The sequence below is a fragment of the Miniopterus schreibersii genome (assembly GCF_964146895.1).
Source record: "Miniopterus schreibersii genome assembly, chromosome: 9".
NCBI classification, from domain to species: domain Eukaryota; kingdom Metazoa; phylum Chordata; class Mammalia; order Chiroptera; family Miniopteridae; genus Miniopterus; species Miniopterus schreibersii.
Window position 1 is genome coordinate 26,121,203 of NC_138118.1, and position 19,580 is coordinate 26,140,782.

Here is a 19,580-nt window from a genome sequence, read left to right on the forward strand (position 1 = left end):
CCAAACGGGGAAGTATCTGGGTCAGCCTGGGCGGGGCCGGACCTGCGGGGACCCGCGGCGGGGAAAGCGGTGGCGATGACAGCACCGCTCAGGTTTTTGGCGTTTCCGAGCTTCGCTCCTTCCGGCCCCTCGCCGCGCTCGCGCCCCGCGGGGCCGCGGCTCTCGCCCGAGGACTGGGTGGGGGAGAAGCCGGCTCTTCCTCTCCCGAGGGCCACCCCTCCCTGCCTGGAACAATGCGGCGCCCGCGCCCCGCCCCGCCGAAGCCCGGGTCCCCCAGGCACGCGCCCCGCGCGGCGGCGGTTCCTCCGCCCCAGGGAGAGAGCGTTGGAACAGCTCGCCGACGCCGCGAGTTCCCGGTCTTCCTTTCCGGTGATAAACGTCGGGGCCGCGAGCCAATTGCTGCTCGAGATGCTCCACCCGCAGCCCGAGGCTCGCTCTCGGCTCCGCGGGGACCCAGATGCAGTACCCGGAGGATCCCTTTACCTCCGCAAAACTGAAAGGCTGAGCGCCGGGCCGCGGGAGGCGGGACCCCCGGGGGGTCCGGGATGCCCGGGTTCCTCCCTCCTTGGTCTTTTGCGCTCCACCGCGCCGGGGAGGAGCTGGGCGTGCGTCAGAACCGCACCTTCCCGGACGCTTCACCCGGGACGCCTGGGTGAGGTCGGAGGGTCACGGACCTCCCCGGCTGCCCTCCTGGGGAGCTCTGTATATAAGCCCGGCACCAGGGACCAAGGCCACAAGCCTTAATTTCCCTGAGGCCCTGCCCTCCCTCCGCATCCTTGCCATGCACGGACTCGGCAGCTCCAAATTTACAAGCGCTCGCTCTTCCTCTCTGCGTGAGGGAAAGCAATGAGTTGAAAATCATCTCCGGGTTCCTGCGATCTGTACATAGTTATCTCCGTATCCTCTCCCTCGACTCCCCACGTCTCAGGCTCCGGGACTTCTGTTTGCCGGAGGGTAGCCTAGCCTATCCTGAACGAGCGTCCCTGCTGGGCGCCCGCTGACGCTCTTTTGCTGGGAGCTTCAGCAAAAGAAAGGTACCTGCCTCCGCGGGAGCGCGAGGCCACACTGAGGTGTTCCTCCTTCCCCGCCTCGTCTCGACCGCAGACACCTCTGGCCATCGTTTCATCCTCGGCTGCATCAACCCCGCGCCCCTCCCCGCCGGAGCCGGGCGCAGAGCCCCCTCCCTCGACTGCGCCCGGCGGGTGGGGAGCAGAGCGGACTGGGGCGCGCGAGAGGCGCGCAGAGCTCTCTGCTGCCCGCGCTCCCCGCGCTCCCCGCGCTCCCCGCGCTCCCCGCGCTCCCCGCGCGCCTGGGGAATTGGGTTGTGGGCGCGGCGGCCGGGACTGGCCTTTATCGCTCGCCCGGCTGGTCGTTTGAAACTTTATCAGCGAGTCTCGCCACTCGCTGCAGACCAAGCGGGGGGCGGGGGCGCGGCGAGGCGCCGGCGGGGGTGACGGGGCGCTCCCGGTGCTGAGCGCTTCTGCTCTGGGCACGCATGGCGCCCGCACACGGAGTCTGACCTGATGTGGACGCGAGGGGATTAATATGAACGCCCCTGTCGGTGGAATCTGGCTCTGGCTCCCTCTGCTCTTGACCTGGCTCAGGCCTGAGGTCAGCTCTTCATGGTGGTAAGTCCACGCGTCCCGGCGCGCGGAGGGCGGGAGGCGCGGATTTCCGAGGTGGGCTTGGGGACCGCACTGGCCACGGAGACCCCTTCGCGCGGCGCTTCCCGCGGCTGCGGCAGTCGCGGATTCCAGCCCGAACCCTGGCTGCTGCCCTCTCCTATCGCCTACCCGAGTCCCTTCGCTTTTCCTCTGCAGACCATTCCAACTTTAACAACTCCAAAAAAAAAAGGAAAGAAAAGAGAAAGAAAACCCCCGCATTCCCCCTCCAATGAGAGCTCTGATGTTTGATTTATTTGGATCCAGCTGAGCGACAGCAAAATCAGCCAGTTTCATAGCCCATTAAGAGACGTGTGTGTGTGTGTGTGTGTGTGTGTGTGTGTGTGTGTGTTCATCTTGAAAACTACAATCGTCCCCCGCCTCTCCCCCACACACCCCCAAACTCAAGATAAACCTAGGGGTCAGTTCAGACAGTCAGTCAGGAGCTGTAGAAGCCCAAACCTGTGACTTTGCATCATTTCCCGCCCCTCCACAGCCCTCATACTTCTCTCCCCAGCGGGGCAGAAGAACTGCGTGCTGCCGGCCTCCAGGCAGAGGCTACGGCTCAGAGAGAAGCTCCGGGGGCGGGGGCTCAAAACCACAGGCCCCTTAAAGTGTAACTTTGCTGCTCCTCTGTACGTTGATCAGCGATTTATTTTTTTAGTTTGCACAGTGAGCATAACAGGTCTTAGCAATGATACAAAGAGAGATTCTCTACCCACCCAGAAACTCCTCTTCATCTTCCAACCTAATAATCTGGAAAGAGGGAATTGAGAGCTCTTCAACGCCCTTGACCTAAAAGTTTCCCCACAGATATTAAAATACTGATTCAGAAAGGCTTGTTACCTTGGGGTATTTTTAAATTTTTTTTTCAAGAACTTGGCAAAAGTAAGGAGTCTCAGCAAGTGAAAAACTAGAGCAGGAAGCTTCAGGAAGCTCTTCAGAGGAGCATGGCAGAGCATGGATGGGAAGAGGGGTTCAGTTTCTCCTTAAGCCTCTTTGATCAGGAAGGCATTTAGCTTTGACATTGCTGACACAGGATCAAAGATTGATTTATCAGAATGACCATTTTTCAATAAAATGACTATTTCTGTTTCCATGGTTAAACATTATTTATTGTCCAGACTTTTTGTCACATTGTCTCTCAGCTGTCACTTAAATATGTTTTTTGGAAATCACAGCTGTAACGATTTTATGATCATATAAAATAATAAAAATATAAGAAAAGACATTCTCCTTGTTTGATCACTTCAAAAGACACCTATGGCAGCTTGGGTTATATAAAAGGTACCTTTCTAAACATTTCACAACTAATAGAGAACATCTGGGCAGAGATGATGATGTAATTTTTTGTTAAAGTTTCTTTTCAAAAGTACTTTATGGAGCTATAATACTGTTTGATTCTTCCAAACATTTAGTGTCCTTAATAACAATAGAAAGAACTTTTTCCAAAGATTCTCTATAAAGGCCAAGAAGAGCTGGAAAATGGAAATATTTAAAGCATTCTTTAGTAAGGAAAGAACGGCATGTCTGTGAGGAGTGTGTAACATCAGATACCAGCAGGTGTCGATTAGACAGATACAGACAGTTTCTTAACACACTTAAACATTCGGGTCAAATAAATGGGAGAGAGAAGCTTTAAAGGTCGGCTTCCCCCAAAGCCAAGTCCAGACACATTTCATCACTGAGATCAGAGCCTTCTTGGGAACAGTCTTTGAAGGTTCTTCCCAAAAGATGTTGCCCCTCCCTGCTCGTTCTGTTCCCTGACTTCCCAGAGAATCATCTGTCAGCTCTTGATTCATGTCCAAGACAGTCATCGCTCCATTTTGGGGTAGCTTCTACCAGATTACTCCTCACGCCAGCCATGCTGCTTCTCCACAGAACTAAAATGAAATAACCTTTGCTTCCTTATATCCCCGAAGGGATAAGGAATTCATACTTGAAACGTGCTTTGAACTCCTCAGTCTCCCAGGAAACATGGCTCCAGGCCTCAGTTTCAGTGTTCTCATCTCTGTGTTGGTCCTTCCCAGGTACATGAGAGCTACAGGCGGCTCCTCCAGGGTGATGTGTGACAATGTGCCAGGCCTAGTGAGCCGCCAGCGGCAGCTGTGCCACCGACACCCAGATGTAATGCGCGCCATTGGCCTGGGCGTGGCAGAGTGGACAACTGAGTGCCAGCACCAATTCCGCCAGCACCGCTGGAACTGCAACACCTTAGACAGGGACCACAGCCTCTTTGGCAGGGTCCTGCTCCGAAGTAAGTCTCCTGCCTTCAGGCAGCTCCTGGGGCTCTCCCCTCACACACTCCTCCCTTTGTTTGTCTTCAAAGTCCCTGTTTATTTTTTCTTGCATTTTTATTCAGTCAGAAGCTTGTTCTGTTGGGGGCATTGTCCCTGTTTTACAGATGAGGACTTAAGAAATCAAGAACTTGCCTAAAGTTTTGTAGGAGGCTAGTTATAGATTAGAATGTAGACCCCATTTTACTTTTTGCTCTGTCTCTCTGTTGCTGGAAGAATTAGTGGGCGAGATTTCCCAGACACAAGTGGGCGTGAGGTTCTTGGGGTATTCCTGAAATAAGAATTTTCAGAAGCCCCCAAGGGAGAATGAATGTGGAAAAAGACTTTATTTGAGTGGAGTTACATTCCTCAGGTTCCACTGTCCCATGTCCCTTAACCCAGACCTGAAAGAGGTGCTGCTAGGGGTCCAGCAGATCCAAAAGGAGGGCTAGTGTCCAGAGCTTCCATTCCATGTTGCAGCTGGGTCCAGTTCACTACTCAGACTAATTAAAGTTCCCTTAGTCCATCGTATGGGTTCCACATGGCCATGGGCCATGTGGGCATAGGGGAGTACAACCCCTGCAACAGGAGAGCCAGGAGCCCGGCCCGCAAGAGAGGCAAGAGCAAGAGAATAAAAACCAAGATAGCTCGCTCCTTTGTTTAGAAGTTTTAATATTTAGGTTTCTAGCCCTTGCAGTGGCCTTGCCTATTCTGACCATTAATTTATTCCCACGTGTGACTGACAGACAGGTAGGCACCTTCCCACGTCACTCAGACCTTACTGGGCATGCATCTGAACTGCCTTTGTCCAGTCCCTTCCCCCAGCGATCAGCGGGGAACAGACTTAGAGAGTGTTAAATTAGCAAAGCTGTATAAATGGCATGCCTGTATTATCTAGTCTTCCCTTTACTCCTTTCCTGTTAAATAATAACCAGATTATTACAACAGTATCATATCCATGTCATGTTACAGCCCTTCCTGTTCCTCCAGGTTGAGATTTTGTCTCTAGGAGAAAGGAGGCAGCAACCACAGGGCTTTTTTGATTTTTTTACTCTTCTGGGACTTGAACCTTCCAGAGGATTTGAGCAGAAGATGACGCTGGAATGCTCAAATCTTTTATTGGCCGTAGATGGCTATTATTACAATAACACATAAATGTTATTAAGAAGCAGAGACAAATCTCTGCTCACCACTTTTGACCTCCCATTCAGCTATTCAGCTTTGGGTCACACTATGTCTAAACTAAACTTTTTTTTTTTTTTCCAGTAGACTGTAAATTCTATAAGTCAGGATAGCCTGCCTTCCCTGCATCTCACTTGGTGCTTTGTGTGTTGCAGGTACCATTCATTCATTGAATGGTTGAGTAATGAATGGATGAACTTCTAGTGAACGCCTGTTATTTCCCAGGTACATTTTAGGTAGAAGGGTATTTATGGAGGGTAGAAGTGCAAACCATGAATGCATAGTTAGGTTGTTTTGTTTTGTTTTGTTTTTTTAACTTAGAAGGAGCATTAAACATTATATAATTACCTAATAAACGTTTTAAAAGTCCTGAATGTGGAAAGTACCTTACTAGCTGGTACACAGAGAAAATTAACTGAAAATCACATTTTATTTTTAAAAAATATTTGTTCCTTAACCTGGTCTTATATCCATTTTCCAAGAAATAGCACGGCCCATTTGCTACTGGGAAATCTGACTTAAAACACAAAAGTTTTGTGTGAACCCCAGAAAGAGGAAACTTTACACTTGTTTTTGTCCCTCCCCCGCCCCCCCCCCCCCATTCCTAAGAAAATCATCCAGGCTGTGCACTTGGTAATGCTTAACAGAGGGTGTTTCTATCTTGTAATCATCACAGCCCTAGGGTTTTATGAGGCCAAATGCATAACTGAATGTCTCTGAAATCCCCCAAGGGGGTAGTGCGCTCACTCTCAGTGTATCCCTGATGTAAATTTACTGCCATATTCTGCAATTTTATTCTCTAGTTTAAGAACTATATTCTTCTGCATTCCTTTTGGAGTTTTGATATGACATCGCAAATTTGGATAATAGTAAACTTCAGCAACGTGGAATTTTTAGACTTCACCTAGATTAGCTCACTAGTGAATCAGTTAAAGTGCCAGAACTTGTCAGAGTTTGCAAATATTTAGCACAAGACACCTTTGGACACATTATGTACAGGCTCTCAGTGTTTAAGATGTATCAGGGTTTTTCCTTTTCAAAATGCTCACAACCATTTTCCAATGATTACAAATTAAATGTCCTTCTCATTTATAAAATGATTACCTCTAAATTCTGTCTATGAAAATCCTTTAAGATGTCTCTATATTGAAGAAAGTCTTTAGATCACAAGTCAAAGAATGTAATTTTAACCACTGATCCTCAAGGTCTGCCAAAGCTGGGGATTCATTCATAAAATACTTTAACTTAATCTGGATGATGTGTATTTCTTCAGAGCTGTAGAGTGCCGAGAAGGAAGAGGTTGGAACTAGTTTGACTTAGTCTAAGGCTTCAAGTAAATAAGAGATTCTAACTTAGATTTTCTTCAGAGTTCTTTCAAATGAAGCTTGAATGCTTTGCCAAAGTACTCAAAACTTAAAACACTCAAGCTACACAATTTCTTTCCATTCTTCATAGAAGGCCAGATTTCTTCCTGGACATTTATGTAAACTCCTGTGACTGTCAGTGAAGGTTTTGCATTGATTCTAGGAGGGCTGAATTTGGCCTAAGGTAGCTTATCCTGGAAATAACCATGAAATTCCAGTAAATCTAACCAAAGATTTTTATAATTAATTACTTGGAGGGAATTCACATCTAAGAATTGTGAAGAACTTCCTTTGGAAATCTAAATGCCCTTATAGATGGCTAGGAAGGCAAAGGGCAATGCTGTTTATAGGGAGAACATAAAAGTTACTAACACATCCCAGGGGCAGAGAGAAATGGAGAACATTTGCCTCTTTTGCTTCATACAGCTTAGAGCAAGATAACGGTTTTTAGTAACATTTGCATTTCAGTCATTCAACAGGCTATCACCAGTCACAGGCTGAGAAACTTAAACCCATAAATATCCCTGCAAGAATATACCTCTAGGATTCTTTAATAAGCCTTAAAAAGGTGATTAGGTCTCATCCTTGTAAATGTAAAAAAATTAAATTTTAAATTTTAAAAAGCAGGCATTTTAAAAGAGAATTGAACCCATAACTTTCCAGCAAAGCTAGCTTCTAGTGTTTTGCCCTACCAGGTAACACTCCCCCACCGCGAACAAAAACTACGTCTATGCACTTAGTAGACATTGTTTGACTTATCTCAATCCAAAAATTAGAGAAACTTCAATAGTAACACATCTGGAAGTCTAAATATCACTATTTAGGTTTGGATATTGTTTCATATTATGATGACTTTCAAAAGAATCCGTTTCTCTAAGAAGAGTCCCAAGGTCAAAATTTGTTTGGTTAGAAAGCCAGCTCTTGGAATGTGCTATTTCACACAGCATTTTAGTGGTTCATCTAAGGCACTTACCTGAAAACACCGTAAGGCCCATCTAACATGACACCAAAACATTTGGAGGTAAAACGAAAAGTCAGTTCCTGTGCTAAATTATTTATTTAAACAAATAAACATCTAGCTATTTAGTAATGTGTTTGAATAATACGTGACAAATATTCTAAAGGTATTTTTGCTTTGGAAATTATTTCCGAAATGTAGCAGACTTTAAGTGGTGTTTTTCCCTTTCAGTCAATAGGTCAGTGTAATTGTTTGCATGTGAAGCCAGGGTGAATGCTTTGCTAGACAATTTATTCCTCTTCTGCTTTCAAAATACTGTCTGGCTGCTGGCAGTCTATCATTGACATTGTCCATATTCCCCCCCTAAAAGAGCACCTCATAAAATTTCTCTTCTTTCTCATTAAAAAATAAAACTGGTGCTAAGTACATTAAGCATTTGGGAGTTTTCCCTCCACGTGATATTTCTAAATGTGGACACTGAGCTCCAATCCAAAACCAGGCTTTAGCAGCTCAGTGGGGTAACTACTGATAAGATATTTTCCTAAACTGTAAAATGGGTATAATAAAAATCTCATTTATCTGAGAGCTACCACCTGAGATTAAACCACATTAACATCTGTTAGTCACCATTTTTTACAAAACATCTCAATTCCACTTAGAAAATCTGTGGTCCTTATAAGCCGGCACTTTAAAACAGTTTTCACGACCATCACGTTCCTCTCTGGAGAGCACTACCTGCTACCTATAGCAAATATTCATATAATTGATTTTACCTAACTACAGAGCATGACTGATTTCTTCTTATGATGGTTGGAGGTCGGGGGGAGATATTTTTGGAAGACTGACGTAAGTGCCATTTAATATGGTGTAGATATGTTTTCCTGATTTTTAATAATGAGACTAGCAGAGCAAATACTGCAAGGGGCATCTAATAAATTTTAGCACTGAATGACAAACAGAACCAAGGGCTCCGATGTGGAAAGGTGGTTTGTACTCCCAGCTGTGTGGTTCAAAAAGTCACACTCGTCTTGACATACTGAATCACCAAATGGCTCTGTTTTCTGCCTTGCATTGGCATGAGGCTGTTCAGCCTGTATTTTGATTGTTAATATATTTGCTGCAGCAACCATTAATAAAAAGGCATGCTAATAACAATGAAATACAGCTCCCCTTGAAAAATGAGGTGTACACAGACCCTAAAGAGCCTTATATCTGTCACTGTACCCCAACACTGTGTTATGAGTTACTACAGATTATTAAAATAATTTAATGTAGTTATTGCACTGAAATATGTACCTTTCAGCCTGTAAGTAAAAGTAGCCTGTGTGCTAATAAAGAACAATTCTAAGAAATCACCCCAAAGGGTTCTTGCCCAAGTCTAATTATAGGCGGTAAATTTGTTTCTTTCCAGAAAAACCAAAGAAAAGCTTTTCACTGTCTTTTACCCAATACCAGTGATTAGTGCAGGTGTTCCAGAAGAAAGTTAATTCACCTTAATAGTTAGACGTAGTATGTAACTGTAGGATATTGCATTTGCCTTCAACAGTCTCCCAATTACTTGTGAAAGTTAATGCCAAGCCAGAGCTCTCCAGTGTTAGCACAGGGGGCTGCTCACTGCCTTGAATTCTCTTCCCACCTCAGCCCTTAGATTTTTTTTTAATTCAGTATTTCAGTCTCTATCATTTAAATGCATATGAGTGTCTTCAGTAATGCCTGGAGGCTTGGGAGGTTTTTTCCAAGATTTTATTCATGTTGTATAATGAATACCAAAATATATTATGGAATGATAGAATTGTAGAATTCAGACTATATGTTACAGATGAAAAACAAAAATGTTATGCTCTCTTCTAGAACATGTAGGATTCTAGGTTAAGCAAGCATGTGTATGAGACCAACGTGAAGTCAGGAGCTGGGCAAGGCAGGCTTTTGCTGCACTTTCTTTTTTACTGTTTACATTAAGGATAGTTGTCATACTGGTATCTAAATTGATAACAGCTTACATTAGATGGTGATGATTCATATTAAAGAAAGCTTTGGCTCTAGAAAAGAATCCTTCAAGAATGCCAGTACCTTTTTTTCTAGTGTTGAAGTATGTTAGAGGCAGAACAAGTGTTAACTAGCCATCATCTGAAAGTTATTCAGAGAAAGCAACTCCAGACCACTTTTAAGAAGAGCATTTTTGTTTCAGGTAGTCGGGAATCTGCCTTTGTTTATGCCATCTCCTCAGCTGGAGTTGTATTTGCCATCACCAGGGCCTGTAGCCAAGGAGAATTAAAATCCTGTTCCTGTGATCCAAAGAAGAAGGGAAGCGCCAAGGACAGCAAGGGCACCTTCGACTGGGGTGGCTGCAGTGATAACATTGACTATGGGATCAAATTTGCTCGAGCATTTGTGGATGCCAAGGAAAGGAAAGGCAAGGATGCCAGAGCCTTGATGAATCTGCACAACAACAGAGCCGGCAGGAAGGTATGGACTACAGTGCTGCTCATTTTGCTGACTACATGGCGTTATAGTCCCTTAAGCAGTGCTTATCTTAAACTTTCCTAGAGTTGATAAAGTGCCATATAGTCACAAATTCCCACTGTCCCCCAGCCCCAAGCTGTTTGTTCTAAAGAATACCGTAGACTGGCCCTGGCCTGTGTTGCTCAGTGGTTAGAGCGTCAGCCCCTACACCTCCAAAGGGTCGCAGGTTCTATTCCCAGTCAGGGCGCTTGCAGGAGGAGGCAGCCAATCGATGTGTCTCTCTCACACCAATGTTTCTGTTTCTTTCTCCCCACCCTCCCTCCCTCCCTTCTACTCTCTAAAAAGCAATGGAAAAAATATCGTCCAGTGAGGATTAACAATAACAACAAAAAGAATACCACAGACTGGATTGAAATACCCCACCCATGCTCCACCTTTCTTCCCACAGCTGAGCTGAAGGAACCCGCCCATTGCTTTTGGCATTGTGTAGAGACAAGTGTTTTATGGTCCCTCTGGATACTATATCATCTAAACAGAAGATATAATCTGTGGGTGAGGCTAGCTAGTGCTTCATCCCACGTACCAATGGAACGTTGAATGCTTGTATCTAAAGGATATCAAGGCCCAGAACTTCTCAAACATATCATGAAAGCAACTCAGTAAGCATGGTTTACTGGCTTCTTCTAGAGTCAGGGATGCTTTTTTAGAACCAGACTTACCTTGGGATTTCTGGTACTGAATAAGTAGACCAAGGGAAGACATGGCCCCAAAGGGGTACTCTATCCCTTATCCTCTGGTCCTTATTAACCTCTGGGCTGTGAATTCACTGGTCAGTATTCACTCTCTACTCCCTATTTATTAGATGAGGAAATAAGCCCTCGGGTCTCAAGGTCATATGGAGAATCAGTAGAAAACTCAGGACTAGAACTCAGGTCTCAACTCCTAGCCCAGGGGTTTTGTGGCATAGGATGAAGCCATTAAAAGGACAGTGTTCAGATCCATTGATAAACCATGCCTTTCTGCATTATGGCATGACCACAATAACTAGAGAATCTGAATGTTGTACATTATGCCTTTGGTAAAAAGCATAAACTGGCTGAGCTAATGAAATATTTAGTCAGATTAATCAAGGCATAAAATATGTAAACTGTGGGAAACACACTAATCTTGTGTATAGCTCAACATTTATTTTCATATATTTATACTTATTTTCACATATATAGATACCCACACACTTGTGTGATTAGATAAGATATATATTTCCAGTATTCTAGAAAGTCCCCTTCAGCCTCTTCCCAGTAATCAACCACAATTTACTTTTCTGTTATCTTGTTTCCATTTTTTGCTATTGTGAATAAAACTAGTATCATTCTTTTTGCATGGAAAAAAAAAATTTAGTCAGAGCCATCCGAGAATAATCTAATTGTCAGTGAGAAGAGATAACCATAATTTGTCTTTTGTCAGCACAAAATTAAAATGTGCTTGATATTAATATATAAAGAAAAATCAACATAAAATTGAAAGGTCTGCCAGGGTGTCTTTAACATGAAAAAGAAGAGAAAAATGCAGATCTGTTTGGATGAAAACTCTTTTACTAAGCTCACAGAAAGACCAAATCTCATTTAACAGGAGTTGAAAGGAAATAACTCTTCGTTAAGACATGGAATAAGATGAGTGTGACCTGAACTATTTACAAATAGTACCTTTCTTGAACTTTAAAAGTCAACATTCCTTATATTCATGAATTTATTAATTTATAATGACTACTGCCAAAAATATAGACTGTGGTTGTGCAACCCTACAACTATTGGTAATTACTGTTTGTGCAATAGTTTGGAGAGAAAAAATTTACATTGACCTTTGTTTTGACATTGATACCGCATGTATCAATAAAGTGTGGTGTCTTTGATAGGAGTGTGCTGTTTAATTACTCAAGCAGGAAATATAGTTAGATCTCTCAGATTATTTGTAAAGATAAAGGCATATGGTCATACATTGTATCCAAAAGAATGTTGACGCGTCAAAATAAATGTTAATTATGCTTAATAGTTTATTAGATATTGAATGTTTCAACTCTTCAAGACCACAGATCTTAGCTATTATCTTGTAGGCTCTGAAAAAACATGACTTTTAATGTAAATCACATGATTCCTCACTGTGTAGAGGTGAACAGCTGTCAGGCCTCAGATATTCTCCTGCCTACTCTGCAAAACTGAGGAGGCTACTTTTGATTGGAATAAAAGTGCACACACTGGCTTTTTAAAATGTGGCTTTAATTAATGGTGGGTGGGCAGACTTTTTCAAGGAGATGCATGATGTCAGTGAATATGAACTTTAATGAGAGTAAATGTATTGAGATAAACATGCGTCTCTAATTCTCTTCTTGTAGTCATTAGACCCCCGTTTTCTACTCCCCCTTGGTACAAGCAGAAGGTCTGTGGAATCAAAATTAGAACAGGCTGGGCTTGTGTTTGAGGGCAGGCTTCCTGAGTTAAGCCTTCAGCTGGCCTGGCTCTAGAAAACTCCAGCCACCCAGGGTTGACCATAACATCAGCTCATTCTTATTTCTTCTTTGTGCTTTTCAGTATTTCCAAAATTATCTAATATGAATATCTTCTTTTAAAAATGGTGGTGGTGGTGGTGGGGGGAAACCAATACATTTTATTTTAAAAAAAAATCTATTCCAAGACTATTCTTTTTAACCAATGTAAATCAGAATTCAGCACTGACTTTCACAAAAGACCTTAATTTTTCCCTAATATTTGAGTTTAATTCATTTATTATAACAGCTGGTTAGAGCACCCTCATGTGTCTCTGTATGGTAATATCATTTTAGATCTTTGGTGCTGTTGTATAATTTTATCTTAATCACAGCTTTGGCAGAATTTGTAATGATGTTTCTTCATGTTTACTTGAAACTCATCCTTGACTGAGTCTTGTTTTCTACCTCCAAAGAGTCCTAAAAAGATCAATTTACCTTCTTCAACACAAACATTCTATCAAAAAACACATTCCACAGCTTCTTTCAGCAGTTCTTTTTAGGTCTAAAGAAGCCATGCTATGAAAACTTCTAAATTATATTTTAGGATAAGTTTAAGTAAATTACAAGCAAAAGTTACTTGGTCAATAGCCACCATTTGTTTCCTTTCAAGAGTTGAAAATGGCTTTTAAATTAGTCCACTTTTTCCCCTAGATGAAATAATCACAACTTCTTTTACCTTCCCTAAGAGAACATAGATCAAAATGTTCCACATATCCAACCAAATACTGCCCTTCAATCACTGGACATTTTCATAATAAGAATAAGAGGAATTCCATAAAAACACTTTCCCTAAAAGATATCTCTTAGTATGATAAAGATAGAACATGGGATTTGAAACAAGACTTACATTAGTCTTAGTTGTGCAATACCAGTGGCTTTGCTCACTGAAGTTCAGGTTCTATCATGTGTAAAAGTGTATCACATGGTGCCTTAGGAAGACAAGCATAAGGTAAATAGCAGAGAACCTGGCACATAGTAGGCACTCAATAAAAGTTAGTTCCTTTCCCTTTAGTGAAGTGAAGGTTATCTGTAACTTAGGTAATAGCGATAAGCACAAATTCAATTTGAACTATTACTTAGCTCAGCTTGAACTATTCAGTCTGATCTCTATATGTATCCATAGACTCATCTTTGGTACAGTTTAACATACTAATAAAATAAAAAAAAACAGGCATATAGGTCCTGGCTGGATAGTTCAGTTGGTTAGAGCATTGTCCCAGTATACCAAGGTTGGGGGTTTGATCCCAGTCAGGGCACATATAAAAATCAACCAATGATTGCATAAATAAGTGAACAACAAATCGATGTTTCTCTCTCCCTTGCCCCTTTCCTCTTTCTAAAATCAATCAATAAATAAGTAAGCAAATAAACAAACCAACCAGGCATATAGTATTTGCTAATGTGCAAAATACTGTCAAATGTTTTATAATTTGATCTTTCAAAAACCCATATAGGAACAAAAAAACCCACCAGTATTCATATTCCCATATTTCAAATGAGAAACTGGGTCTAGGAGGGTTGAAGTGACTAACCCAATGTCACACAATCATAAAGTGTGGGCTTGGGGGTTTCAAATCCAGTTGTGTTCACCCATATGTCCTTATCTATATTTCCATGTTGTCTCTGTTGAGAATTTCTGAGACACACACACACATACAGAGTATTTCTGTGTTTTAAACAAAGGAGCAGCAGCAGCAGCCATCACCCTTGGAAGATAGCCCACCAATTATTTTTTTCCCCTTTGTGTGTGTGTGTTTTTTAATATGTCTTCATTGATTTCAGAGAGAGGACGGGGGAGAGAGAGAGAGAGAGAGAGAGAGAGAGAGAGAGAGAGAGAGAGAAACATCAGTGATGAGAAAGTCATTTATCAGCTGCTTCCTACACACTCCCTACTGGGAATCGAGCCCACAGCCCTGGCATGTGCCCTGACCAGGGAATCAGGCTGTGATCTCTTGGATGCTCAACCACTGAGCCACGCTGGCCAGGCTGTGTCTTTATTTTACAAGTTTAATAAAATAAATACATATCATTTTTTAAACAATAGGGAAAGCATTTTTAAATGTCAAAAATATAACTACTAATCATTATGAACAGCTCAGTGCAACTTAGCCTTTTTTAGTGGATTCACAAAATTTCAACTAATGATACTGCAAGTTTGAGAACACTATTCCTGTGTTCTATTGGACTAAACTTGTTTCAACAGATAATTTATTATCCAATTACTTTGGGAAAAGCTATTTTGGGTACTAAGCTATATGTAGAAAAGAATAAAACAAAGAAATCCCTGACCACAAGGAACTAAATTTTAGGGAGACAAATGAAATACAACTGTGAGGCAAGCTCTATGCTAGGGCGTGGAATAGGAAAATCAGTCAAAGGACCAGTTAGCTGAGGAAAGAAAGGTTGTATCATAAAACAACTGGGTGTTTGAGCTGGAGATAAAGATTTCCCGTGGGTGAGTTGGGGAAAATGCTTCCCAGGATGAAGGGACTACAAGACTAAGAAACGTACTGGAAAGGAAAGAACATCACAGTTGAGGAATGACAATGGTCCTAGGGTGGAGCTCATGACTGAGAATTAATAGGAACTGAGGTTCCAAACTCGAGTCGCAGCAAGATCTGGAGAGCCTTGAATACTGTGCTAAGATACTTTGATGTCTCTGTGAAGCAGTAGGCAGGTATTGAACAATGTAAGAGAAATTAAATACTTAAGTTTCATTTTTATGCATTGCTAATTTTTCTAGAGTCCACTGTAAAACAGTGACAGATTCCAGAGTTCAAATCTTCTATGATATGTTTGAATTAACGACTTAAAAAATAGACTTACAAGTTCCAGTCAAGATGGCAGCATAGGTAAATGCTGTATTCACTGCACCCCACAACCACATCAAAGTTACAACTAAAATACAGAACAATCATCCTTCAAGACCACCTGAAATCTAGCTGAATGGAAGTCATACAACTAGGAACTTAAAGAAGAAGCACATAGAGACTGGTACAAGGAGTGGAGGGGTCAGGCAGAATCAGGACTGGCTAGTCCCACACCCATGTGTAGCAGACAAAAGTTGAGAGGGATATCTTGGCTGTGGAGGTTTCCCTGAGGAAACAAAGGGAATCCCCCCAGTCCAGGGTTCCAGTACTGGGAAGAGAACTTCCAGCTGTAAGAACTAGTGGGATTGTGGCTGAGAGACACAGAGCCTGCTGGCCCCAGGCAGTTCCTCTTAAAGGGCCTGCACATGGACTTACTTGGACTCACTCTCTCTGAGCTCCAGCCCTGGGGCAGCATCTGGGACTTTTGGGGAGGAACTAACTTGTCTGGAATCAGGGAGAGAGCTGGAGAGGCAGCTTTCTCCCAGACAGAAGTGCTGGCAGAGGCCATTGTTCCTTTGCTGAGCCCTTGGCACCAAAGCCCCACTAAAGCATGTCTTGCTCCATAGGGTTAGCTCCTGCACAGCAGCTCTTCTGCTATACTCACAGCTGATCCTCACAACTAGTTGGCCTGGGGGTCAATCCCTCCCAGTGATGCCAACATCAACCAAAACTCAACTACAATAGGACAGTGCAAAGAGCTCACACAGGGGCACACCTGTGGAGTGCCCAGCTCAGGTGACTGGGGAGGCTGAGCCACTGGGCCTTATAGAACACCTCTACGCAAGCCCACTCTACCAATTCCAGGAGACATAACAGCTCTACTTAATACATAGATACAAACACAAGAAAGCAGCAAAAAATGTGGAGACAACGAAACATGTCACAAATGAAAGGATAGGTGAAATCTCAAAGAAAGGACTAAATGCAAGCAAGAAACTACCAGATAAGAATTCAAAACAATGATTTTAAGGATGCTCAAGAAACTTACTGAGAACTTCAAGGAACTTAGAGCATCAACAACATAAAAAAGGACCAGTCAGAAATGAAGGATACACTAACTGAAATAAGGAATAATTTACAGAAAATCAACAATAGAGTAGAGGACACCAAAAATCAAATCAAGAACTTGGAACATAGGAAGCAAAAAGCAGCTAATTGACAGCAAAAAGAATCCAAAAATATGAAGATAGTGTAAGGAGCCTCTGGGAAACTTCAAGCATACCAACATTTGCATCATTGGGGTGCTGGAAGGAGAAGAGAGGGAGCAGGAAATTAAAAACCTATTTGAAAAAATAATGACAGAAATAGACTTACAAGTCCAGGAAGCACAGAGAGTCCCAAACAAGAGGACCCAAAGAGGCCCACACCAAGACAAATCACAATTAAAATACCAAAGATTAAAGACAATGAGAGAATCTTAAAAGCAGCAAGAGAAAAGTAGTTAGTTACCTACAAGGTAGCGCCCATACGACTGTCAGCTGTTTTCTCAACAGAAACTTTGCAGGCCAGAAGGAATTGGAAAGAAATATTCAAAGTGATGAAAAGCAAGGACCTACAACCAAGATTACCCAGCAAAGCTATCATTTAGACTCAAAAACAGGTAAAGAGTTTCCCAGACAAGAAAAAGCACCAAACCAGTGTTACATGAAATGTTAACGGGTCTTCTTTAAGAAGAACTAAAAATAAAAAAAAATCAAGAATATGCATAATAATATGGCAATAAGTGCATATCTATCAACAATTGAATCTAAAAACCAAAATAAATGAAGAAGCAGAACAGAAACAGACTCATAAATACAGAGAACATTTTGATGGTTGTCAGATGGGAGGGGGCTTGGGGGGATGGGTGAAAAAGGTGAAGGGATTTAGAAGTACAAATTAGGCATAGCCCCTGGACACAGACAATAGACAGGTGAAGGCCTGGGATGGGGTGGGAGATCAGTGGAGGGGGGAAAATGGAGGACATCTGTAATACTCTAAACAATAAAATAAAGTTTAAAAAATAGACTTACTAGAAACATTATGAGAAATGTCTACCTCCCTTTTATTTTCAGCCTTAAATAAACATAGAAGTACTGATGTAAATAGTAAGCTTCCCACTGTTTATTAATAAAAAAGTTGGCATATGGCAACTGTGTTGATATTTATATTTTTCATATAATGTTTACATTATTATTGGCTACTTTACTCATTAGGGTCCTTGGAATCAGAACACTTTTCTCTAATAGATGAGCATAGTCAAGACAAGTTACCTAACAAGAATTGCTATCCAAAATAAAATATATACACACATGCACCAAGTTTTATGGAAGCCTAAGAGGTAGGTAGCAATATTATCCACATTTTGCATAAGAAGAGACTGTGGTCTATAATAGGAAGGCCATAATTAGCAAATAAATGGAATTTATTTGCTAACTGAAATTCAAGCTTTACTTGACATCATGTATTTTATATGGGAGAAGTTCAGAGGGTGAAGGGATTCAGAGTTTCTAGTTTTACACCCCACTCAAACCAGCACCACTCAAGATCAGTGCTGTGGAGCACTGGGGTGCCTAGGCAAGTTACCCAGATACTTATAAGTTTTGTATGCAGAAAATGCCTCCAAAGTAAGAAGGAATGGATATTTTACAAGATGTAAACAGCCTTATAGACAAGTAAACCTAAGGCCTAATAAAGACTTCCAAGAATAGATCCTGTGATGCCATTTAAGATACATAATAAATAATGCTTCTGAACCAAGAGAACTGGGCAGGATTCAAAAGAAATCACTCTCAAAAAGGAATTCTTAAGAGAAAAGAAAGTGGTAACACTGTACTGAACTATAGAGCCTGATTGCTTTAACCTCCTGTTCATCCTAACCCTCCCTTAAATAGTGTTCAGCATCTTTATGAAGCACAACCTTCACTTAGTAGATATGTGTTTTCTGAGTGGTCTCCTTAGTTCATAAAATTAAATGCATTTTGAAGAATGAGATCAATTTTACCAGCCTCACCTCTGTCTTACTGTATCCAAAAGTAGTATGTGCTTGATACTGTAGAACTTTATATAGCATATGAATTCAAAAGTAAGTAGAATTAAAGTCCCAAAACAGAGAATAACTTAACAAAATTGTTACAGTTCCATGTAAAGTTCTATTACTCATAGAAAAATGGTTTTTTATCTTTTTATTTTTTTAAATATATCTTTATTGATTTCAGAGAGAGGAAAGGGGAGGGAGAGAGAGAGAGAGATAGCAACATCAATAATGAGCGAGTCATTGATCGGCTGCCTCCTACACGCCCCCGACTGGGGATTGAGCCTGAAACCCAGGCATGTGCCCTGACTGGGAAGTGAACCCTGATCGCCTAGATCCTAGGTTGACGCTCAACCGCTGAGCCATACCTGGCCAGGCAAAAAATGATTTTTTAGACTGGCCTCATTAATAAATAAGAATTATTGTGTCCAAAAAAATGTATACACACTTTAACAGCTGAGAGCTCAACTTTGAAAATGAAATGTATTTTAATAAACACTGACTTTATAATTATTCAAAGTGTGTACACATTTTTTGAGACACCCTATATATGGTTAGTCAACAGTAATTGAATGCCACAAATAAGAGTTCCACACCTTATATTTCCTAGCTAAGCCCACCCACAGTCACTGTTTTAAAGAATGACAGTGCTCAAGAAATCACAATGCCTTATTTAAGTTAATAAATGATTACATGAGCAAATCAACTGTGTAGTCCAGTAATAAATAGTTTCTGTTTTCCTAGTTTCAGAGCATATATATTTGAAAGATATAAGTTGGCCTGGTTTTCAGTAATTCATAGAGACATCGACGTGTCAGAAGGATTTAATTATTTATAAATGTACTTGGCTTTAAGCCAGCATCTGAAAATTAAATAATGTTTTAATGTGTGTTTCCCTCAGGAAAATTGATATAGGTCCAGAAGTATGTTAGGTGCTTTATGGCATACACCCAACTAAAAAGTTAAGTAGTAACCCTCCTTTGAATGCTCAAGTTAACTAAATAAGTTAAAACATAGCATCTAAGGACCTAAAATAAATTCTAGGTAAGATTTCTAAAACAAGGTCAGTTGGAATACCTTTCAAACAGGTGGACTGCCCTTTTTCTGACAGTAAGAGAATCCATGTGACACAATACAGGGATTGTAAAGTTAGCAAAATGCAGGAATTTACAAGAAAAAAATTCTCATGTAAGAAGTCTTACAAAGACACCTCAGCATTGCTTGGGCTTAGTCTTCAGAAAAGCTGAATTA

The 19,580-nt window shown here is 41.8% G+C and overlaps 1 protein-coding gene across 1 annotated transcript in view; it reads left to right on the forward strand.

Annotated features, from left to right (window-relative positions):
* Positions 1-606: 606 nt before the first annotated feature.
* WNT2 (Wnt family member 2) overlaps positions 607-19,580 on the forward strand; it is a 77,881-nt gene continuing 58,907 nt past the window's right edge. Inside the window, exons 1-3 of the mRNA XM_081146822.1 lie at positions 607-1,628; positions 3,692-3,918; positions 9,630-9,907. Coding sequence (XP_081002948.1) covers positions 1,546-1,628; positions 3,692-3,918; positions 9,630-9,907 — 588 coding nt within the window. The 5' untranslated portion in view covers positions 607-1,545. The remainder of the gene's footprint in view (positions 1,629-3,691; positions 3,919-9,629; positions 9,908-19,580) is intronic.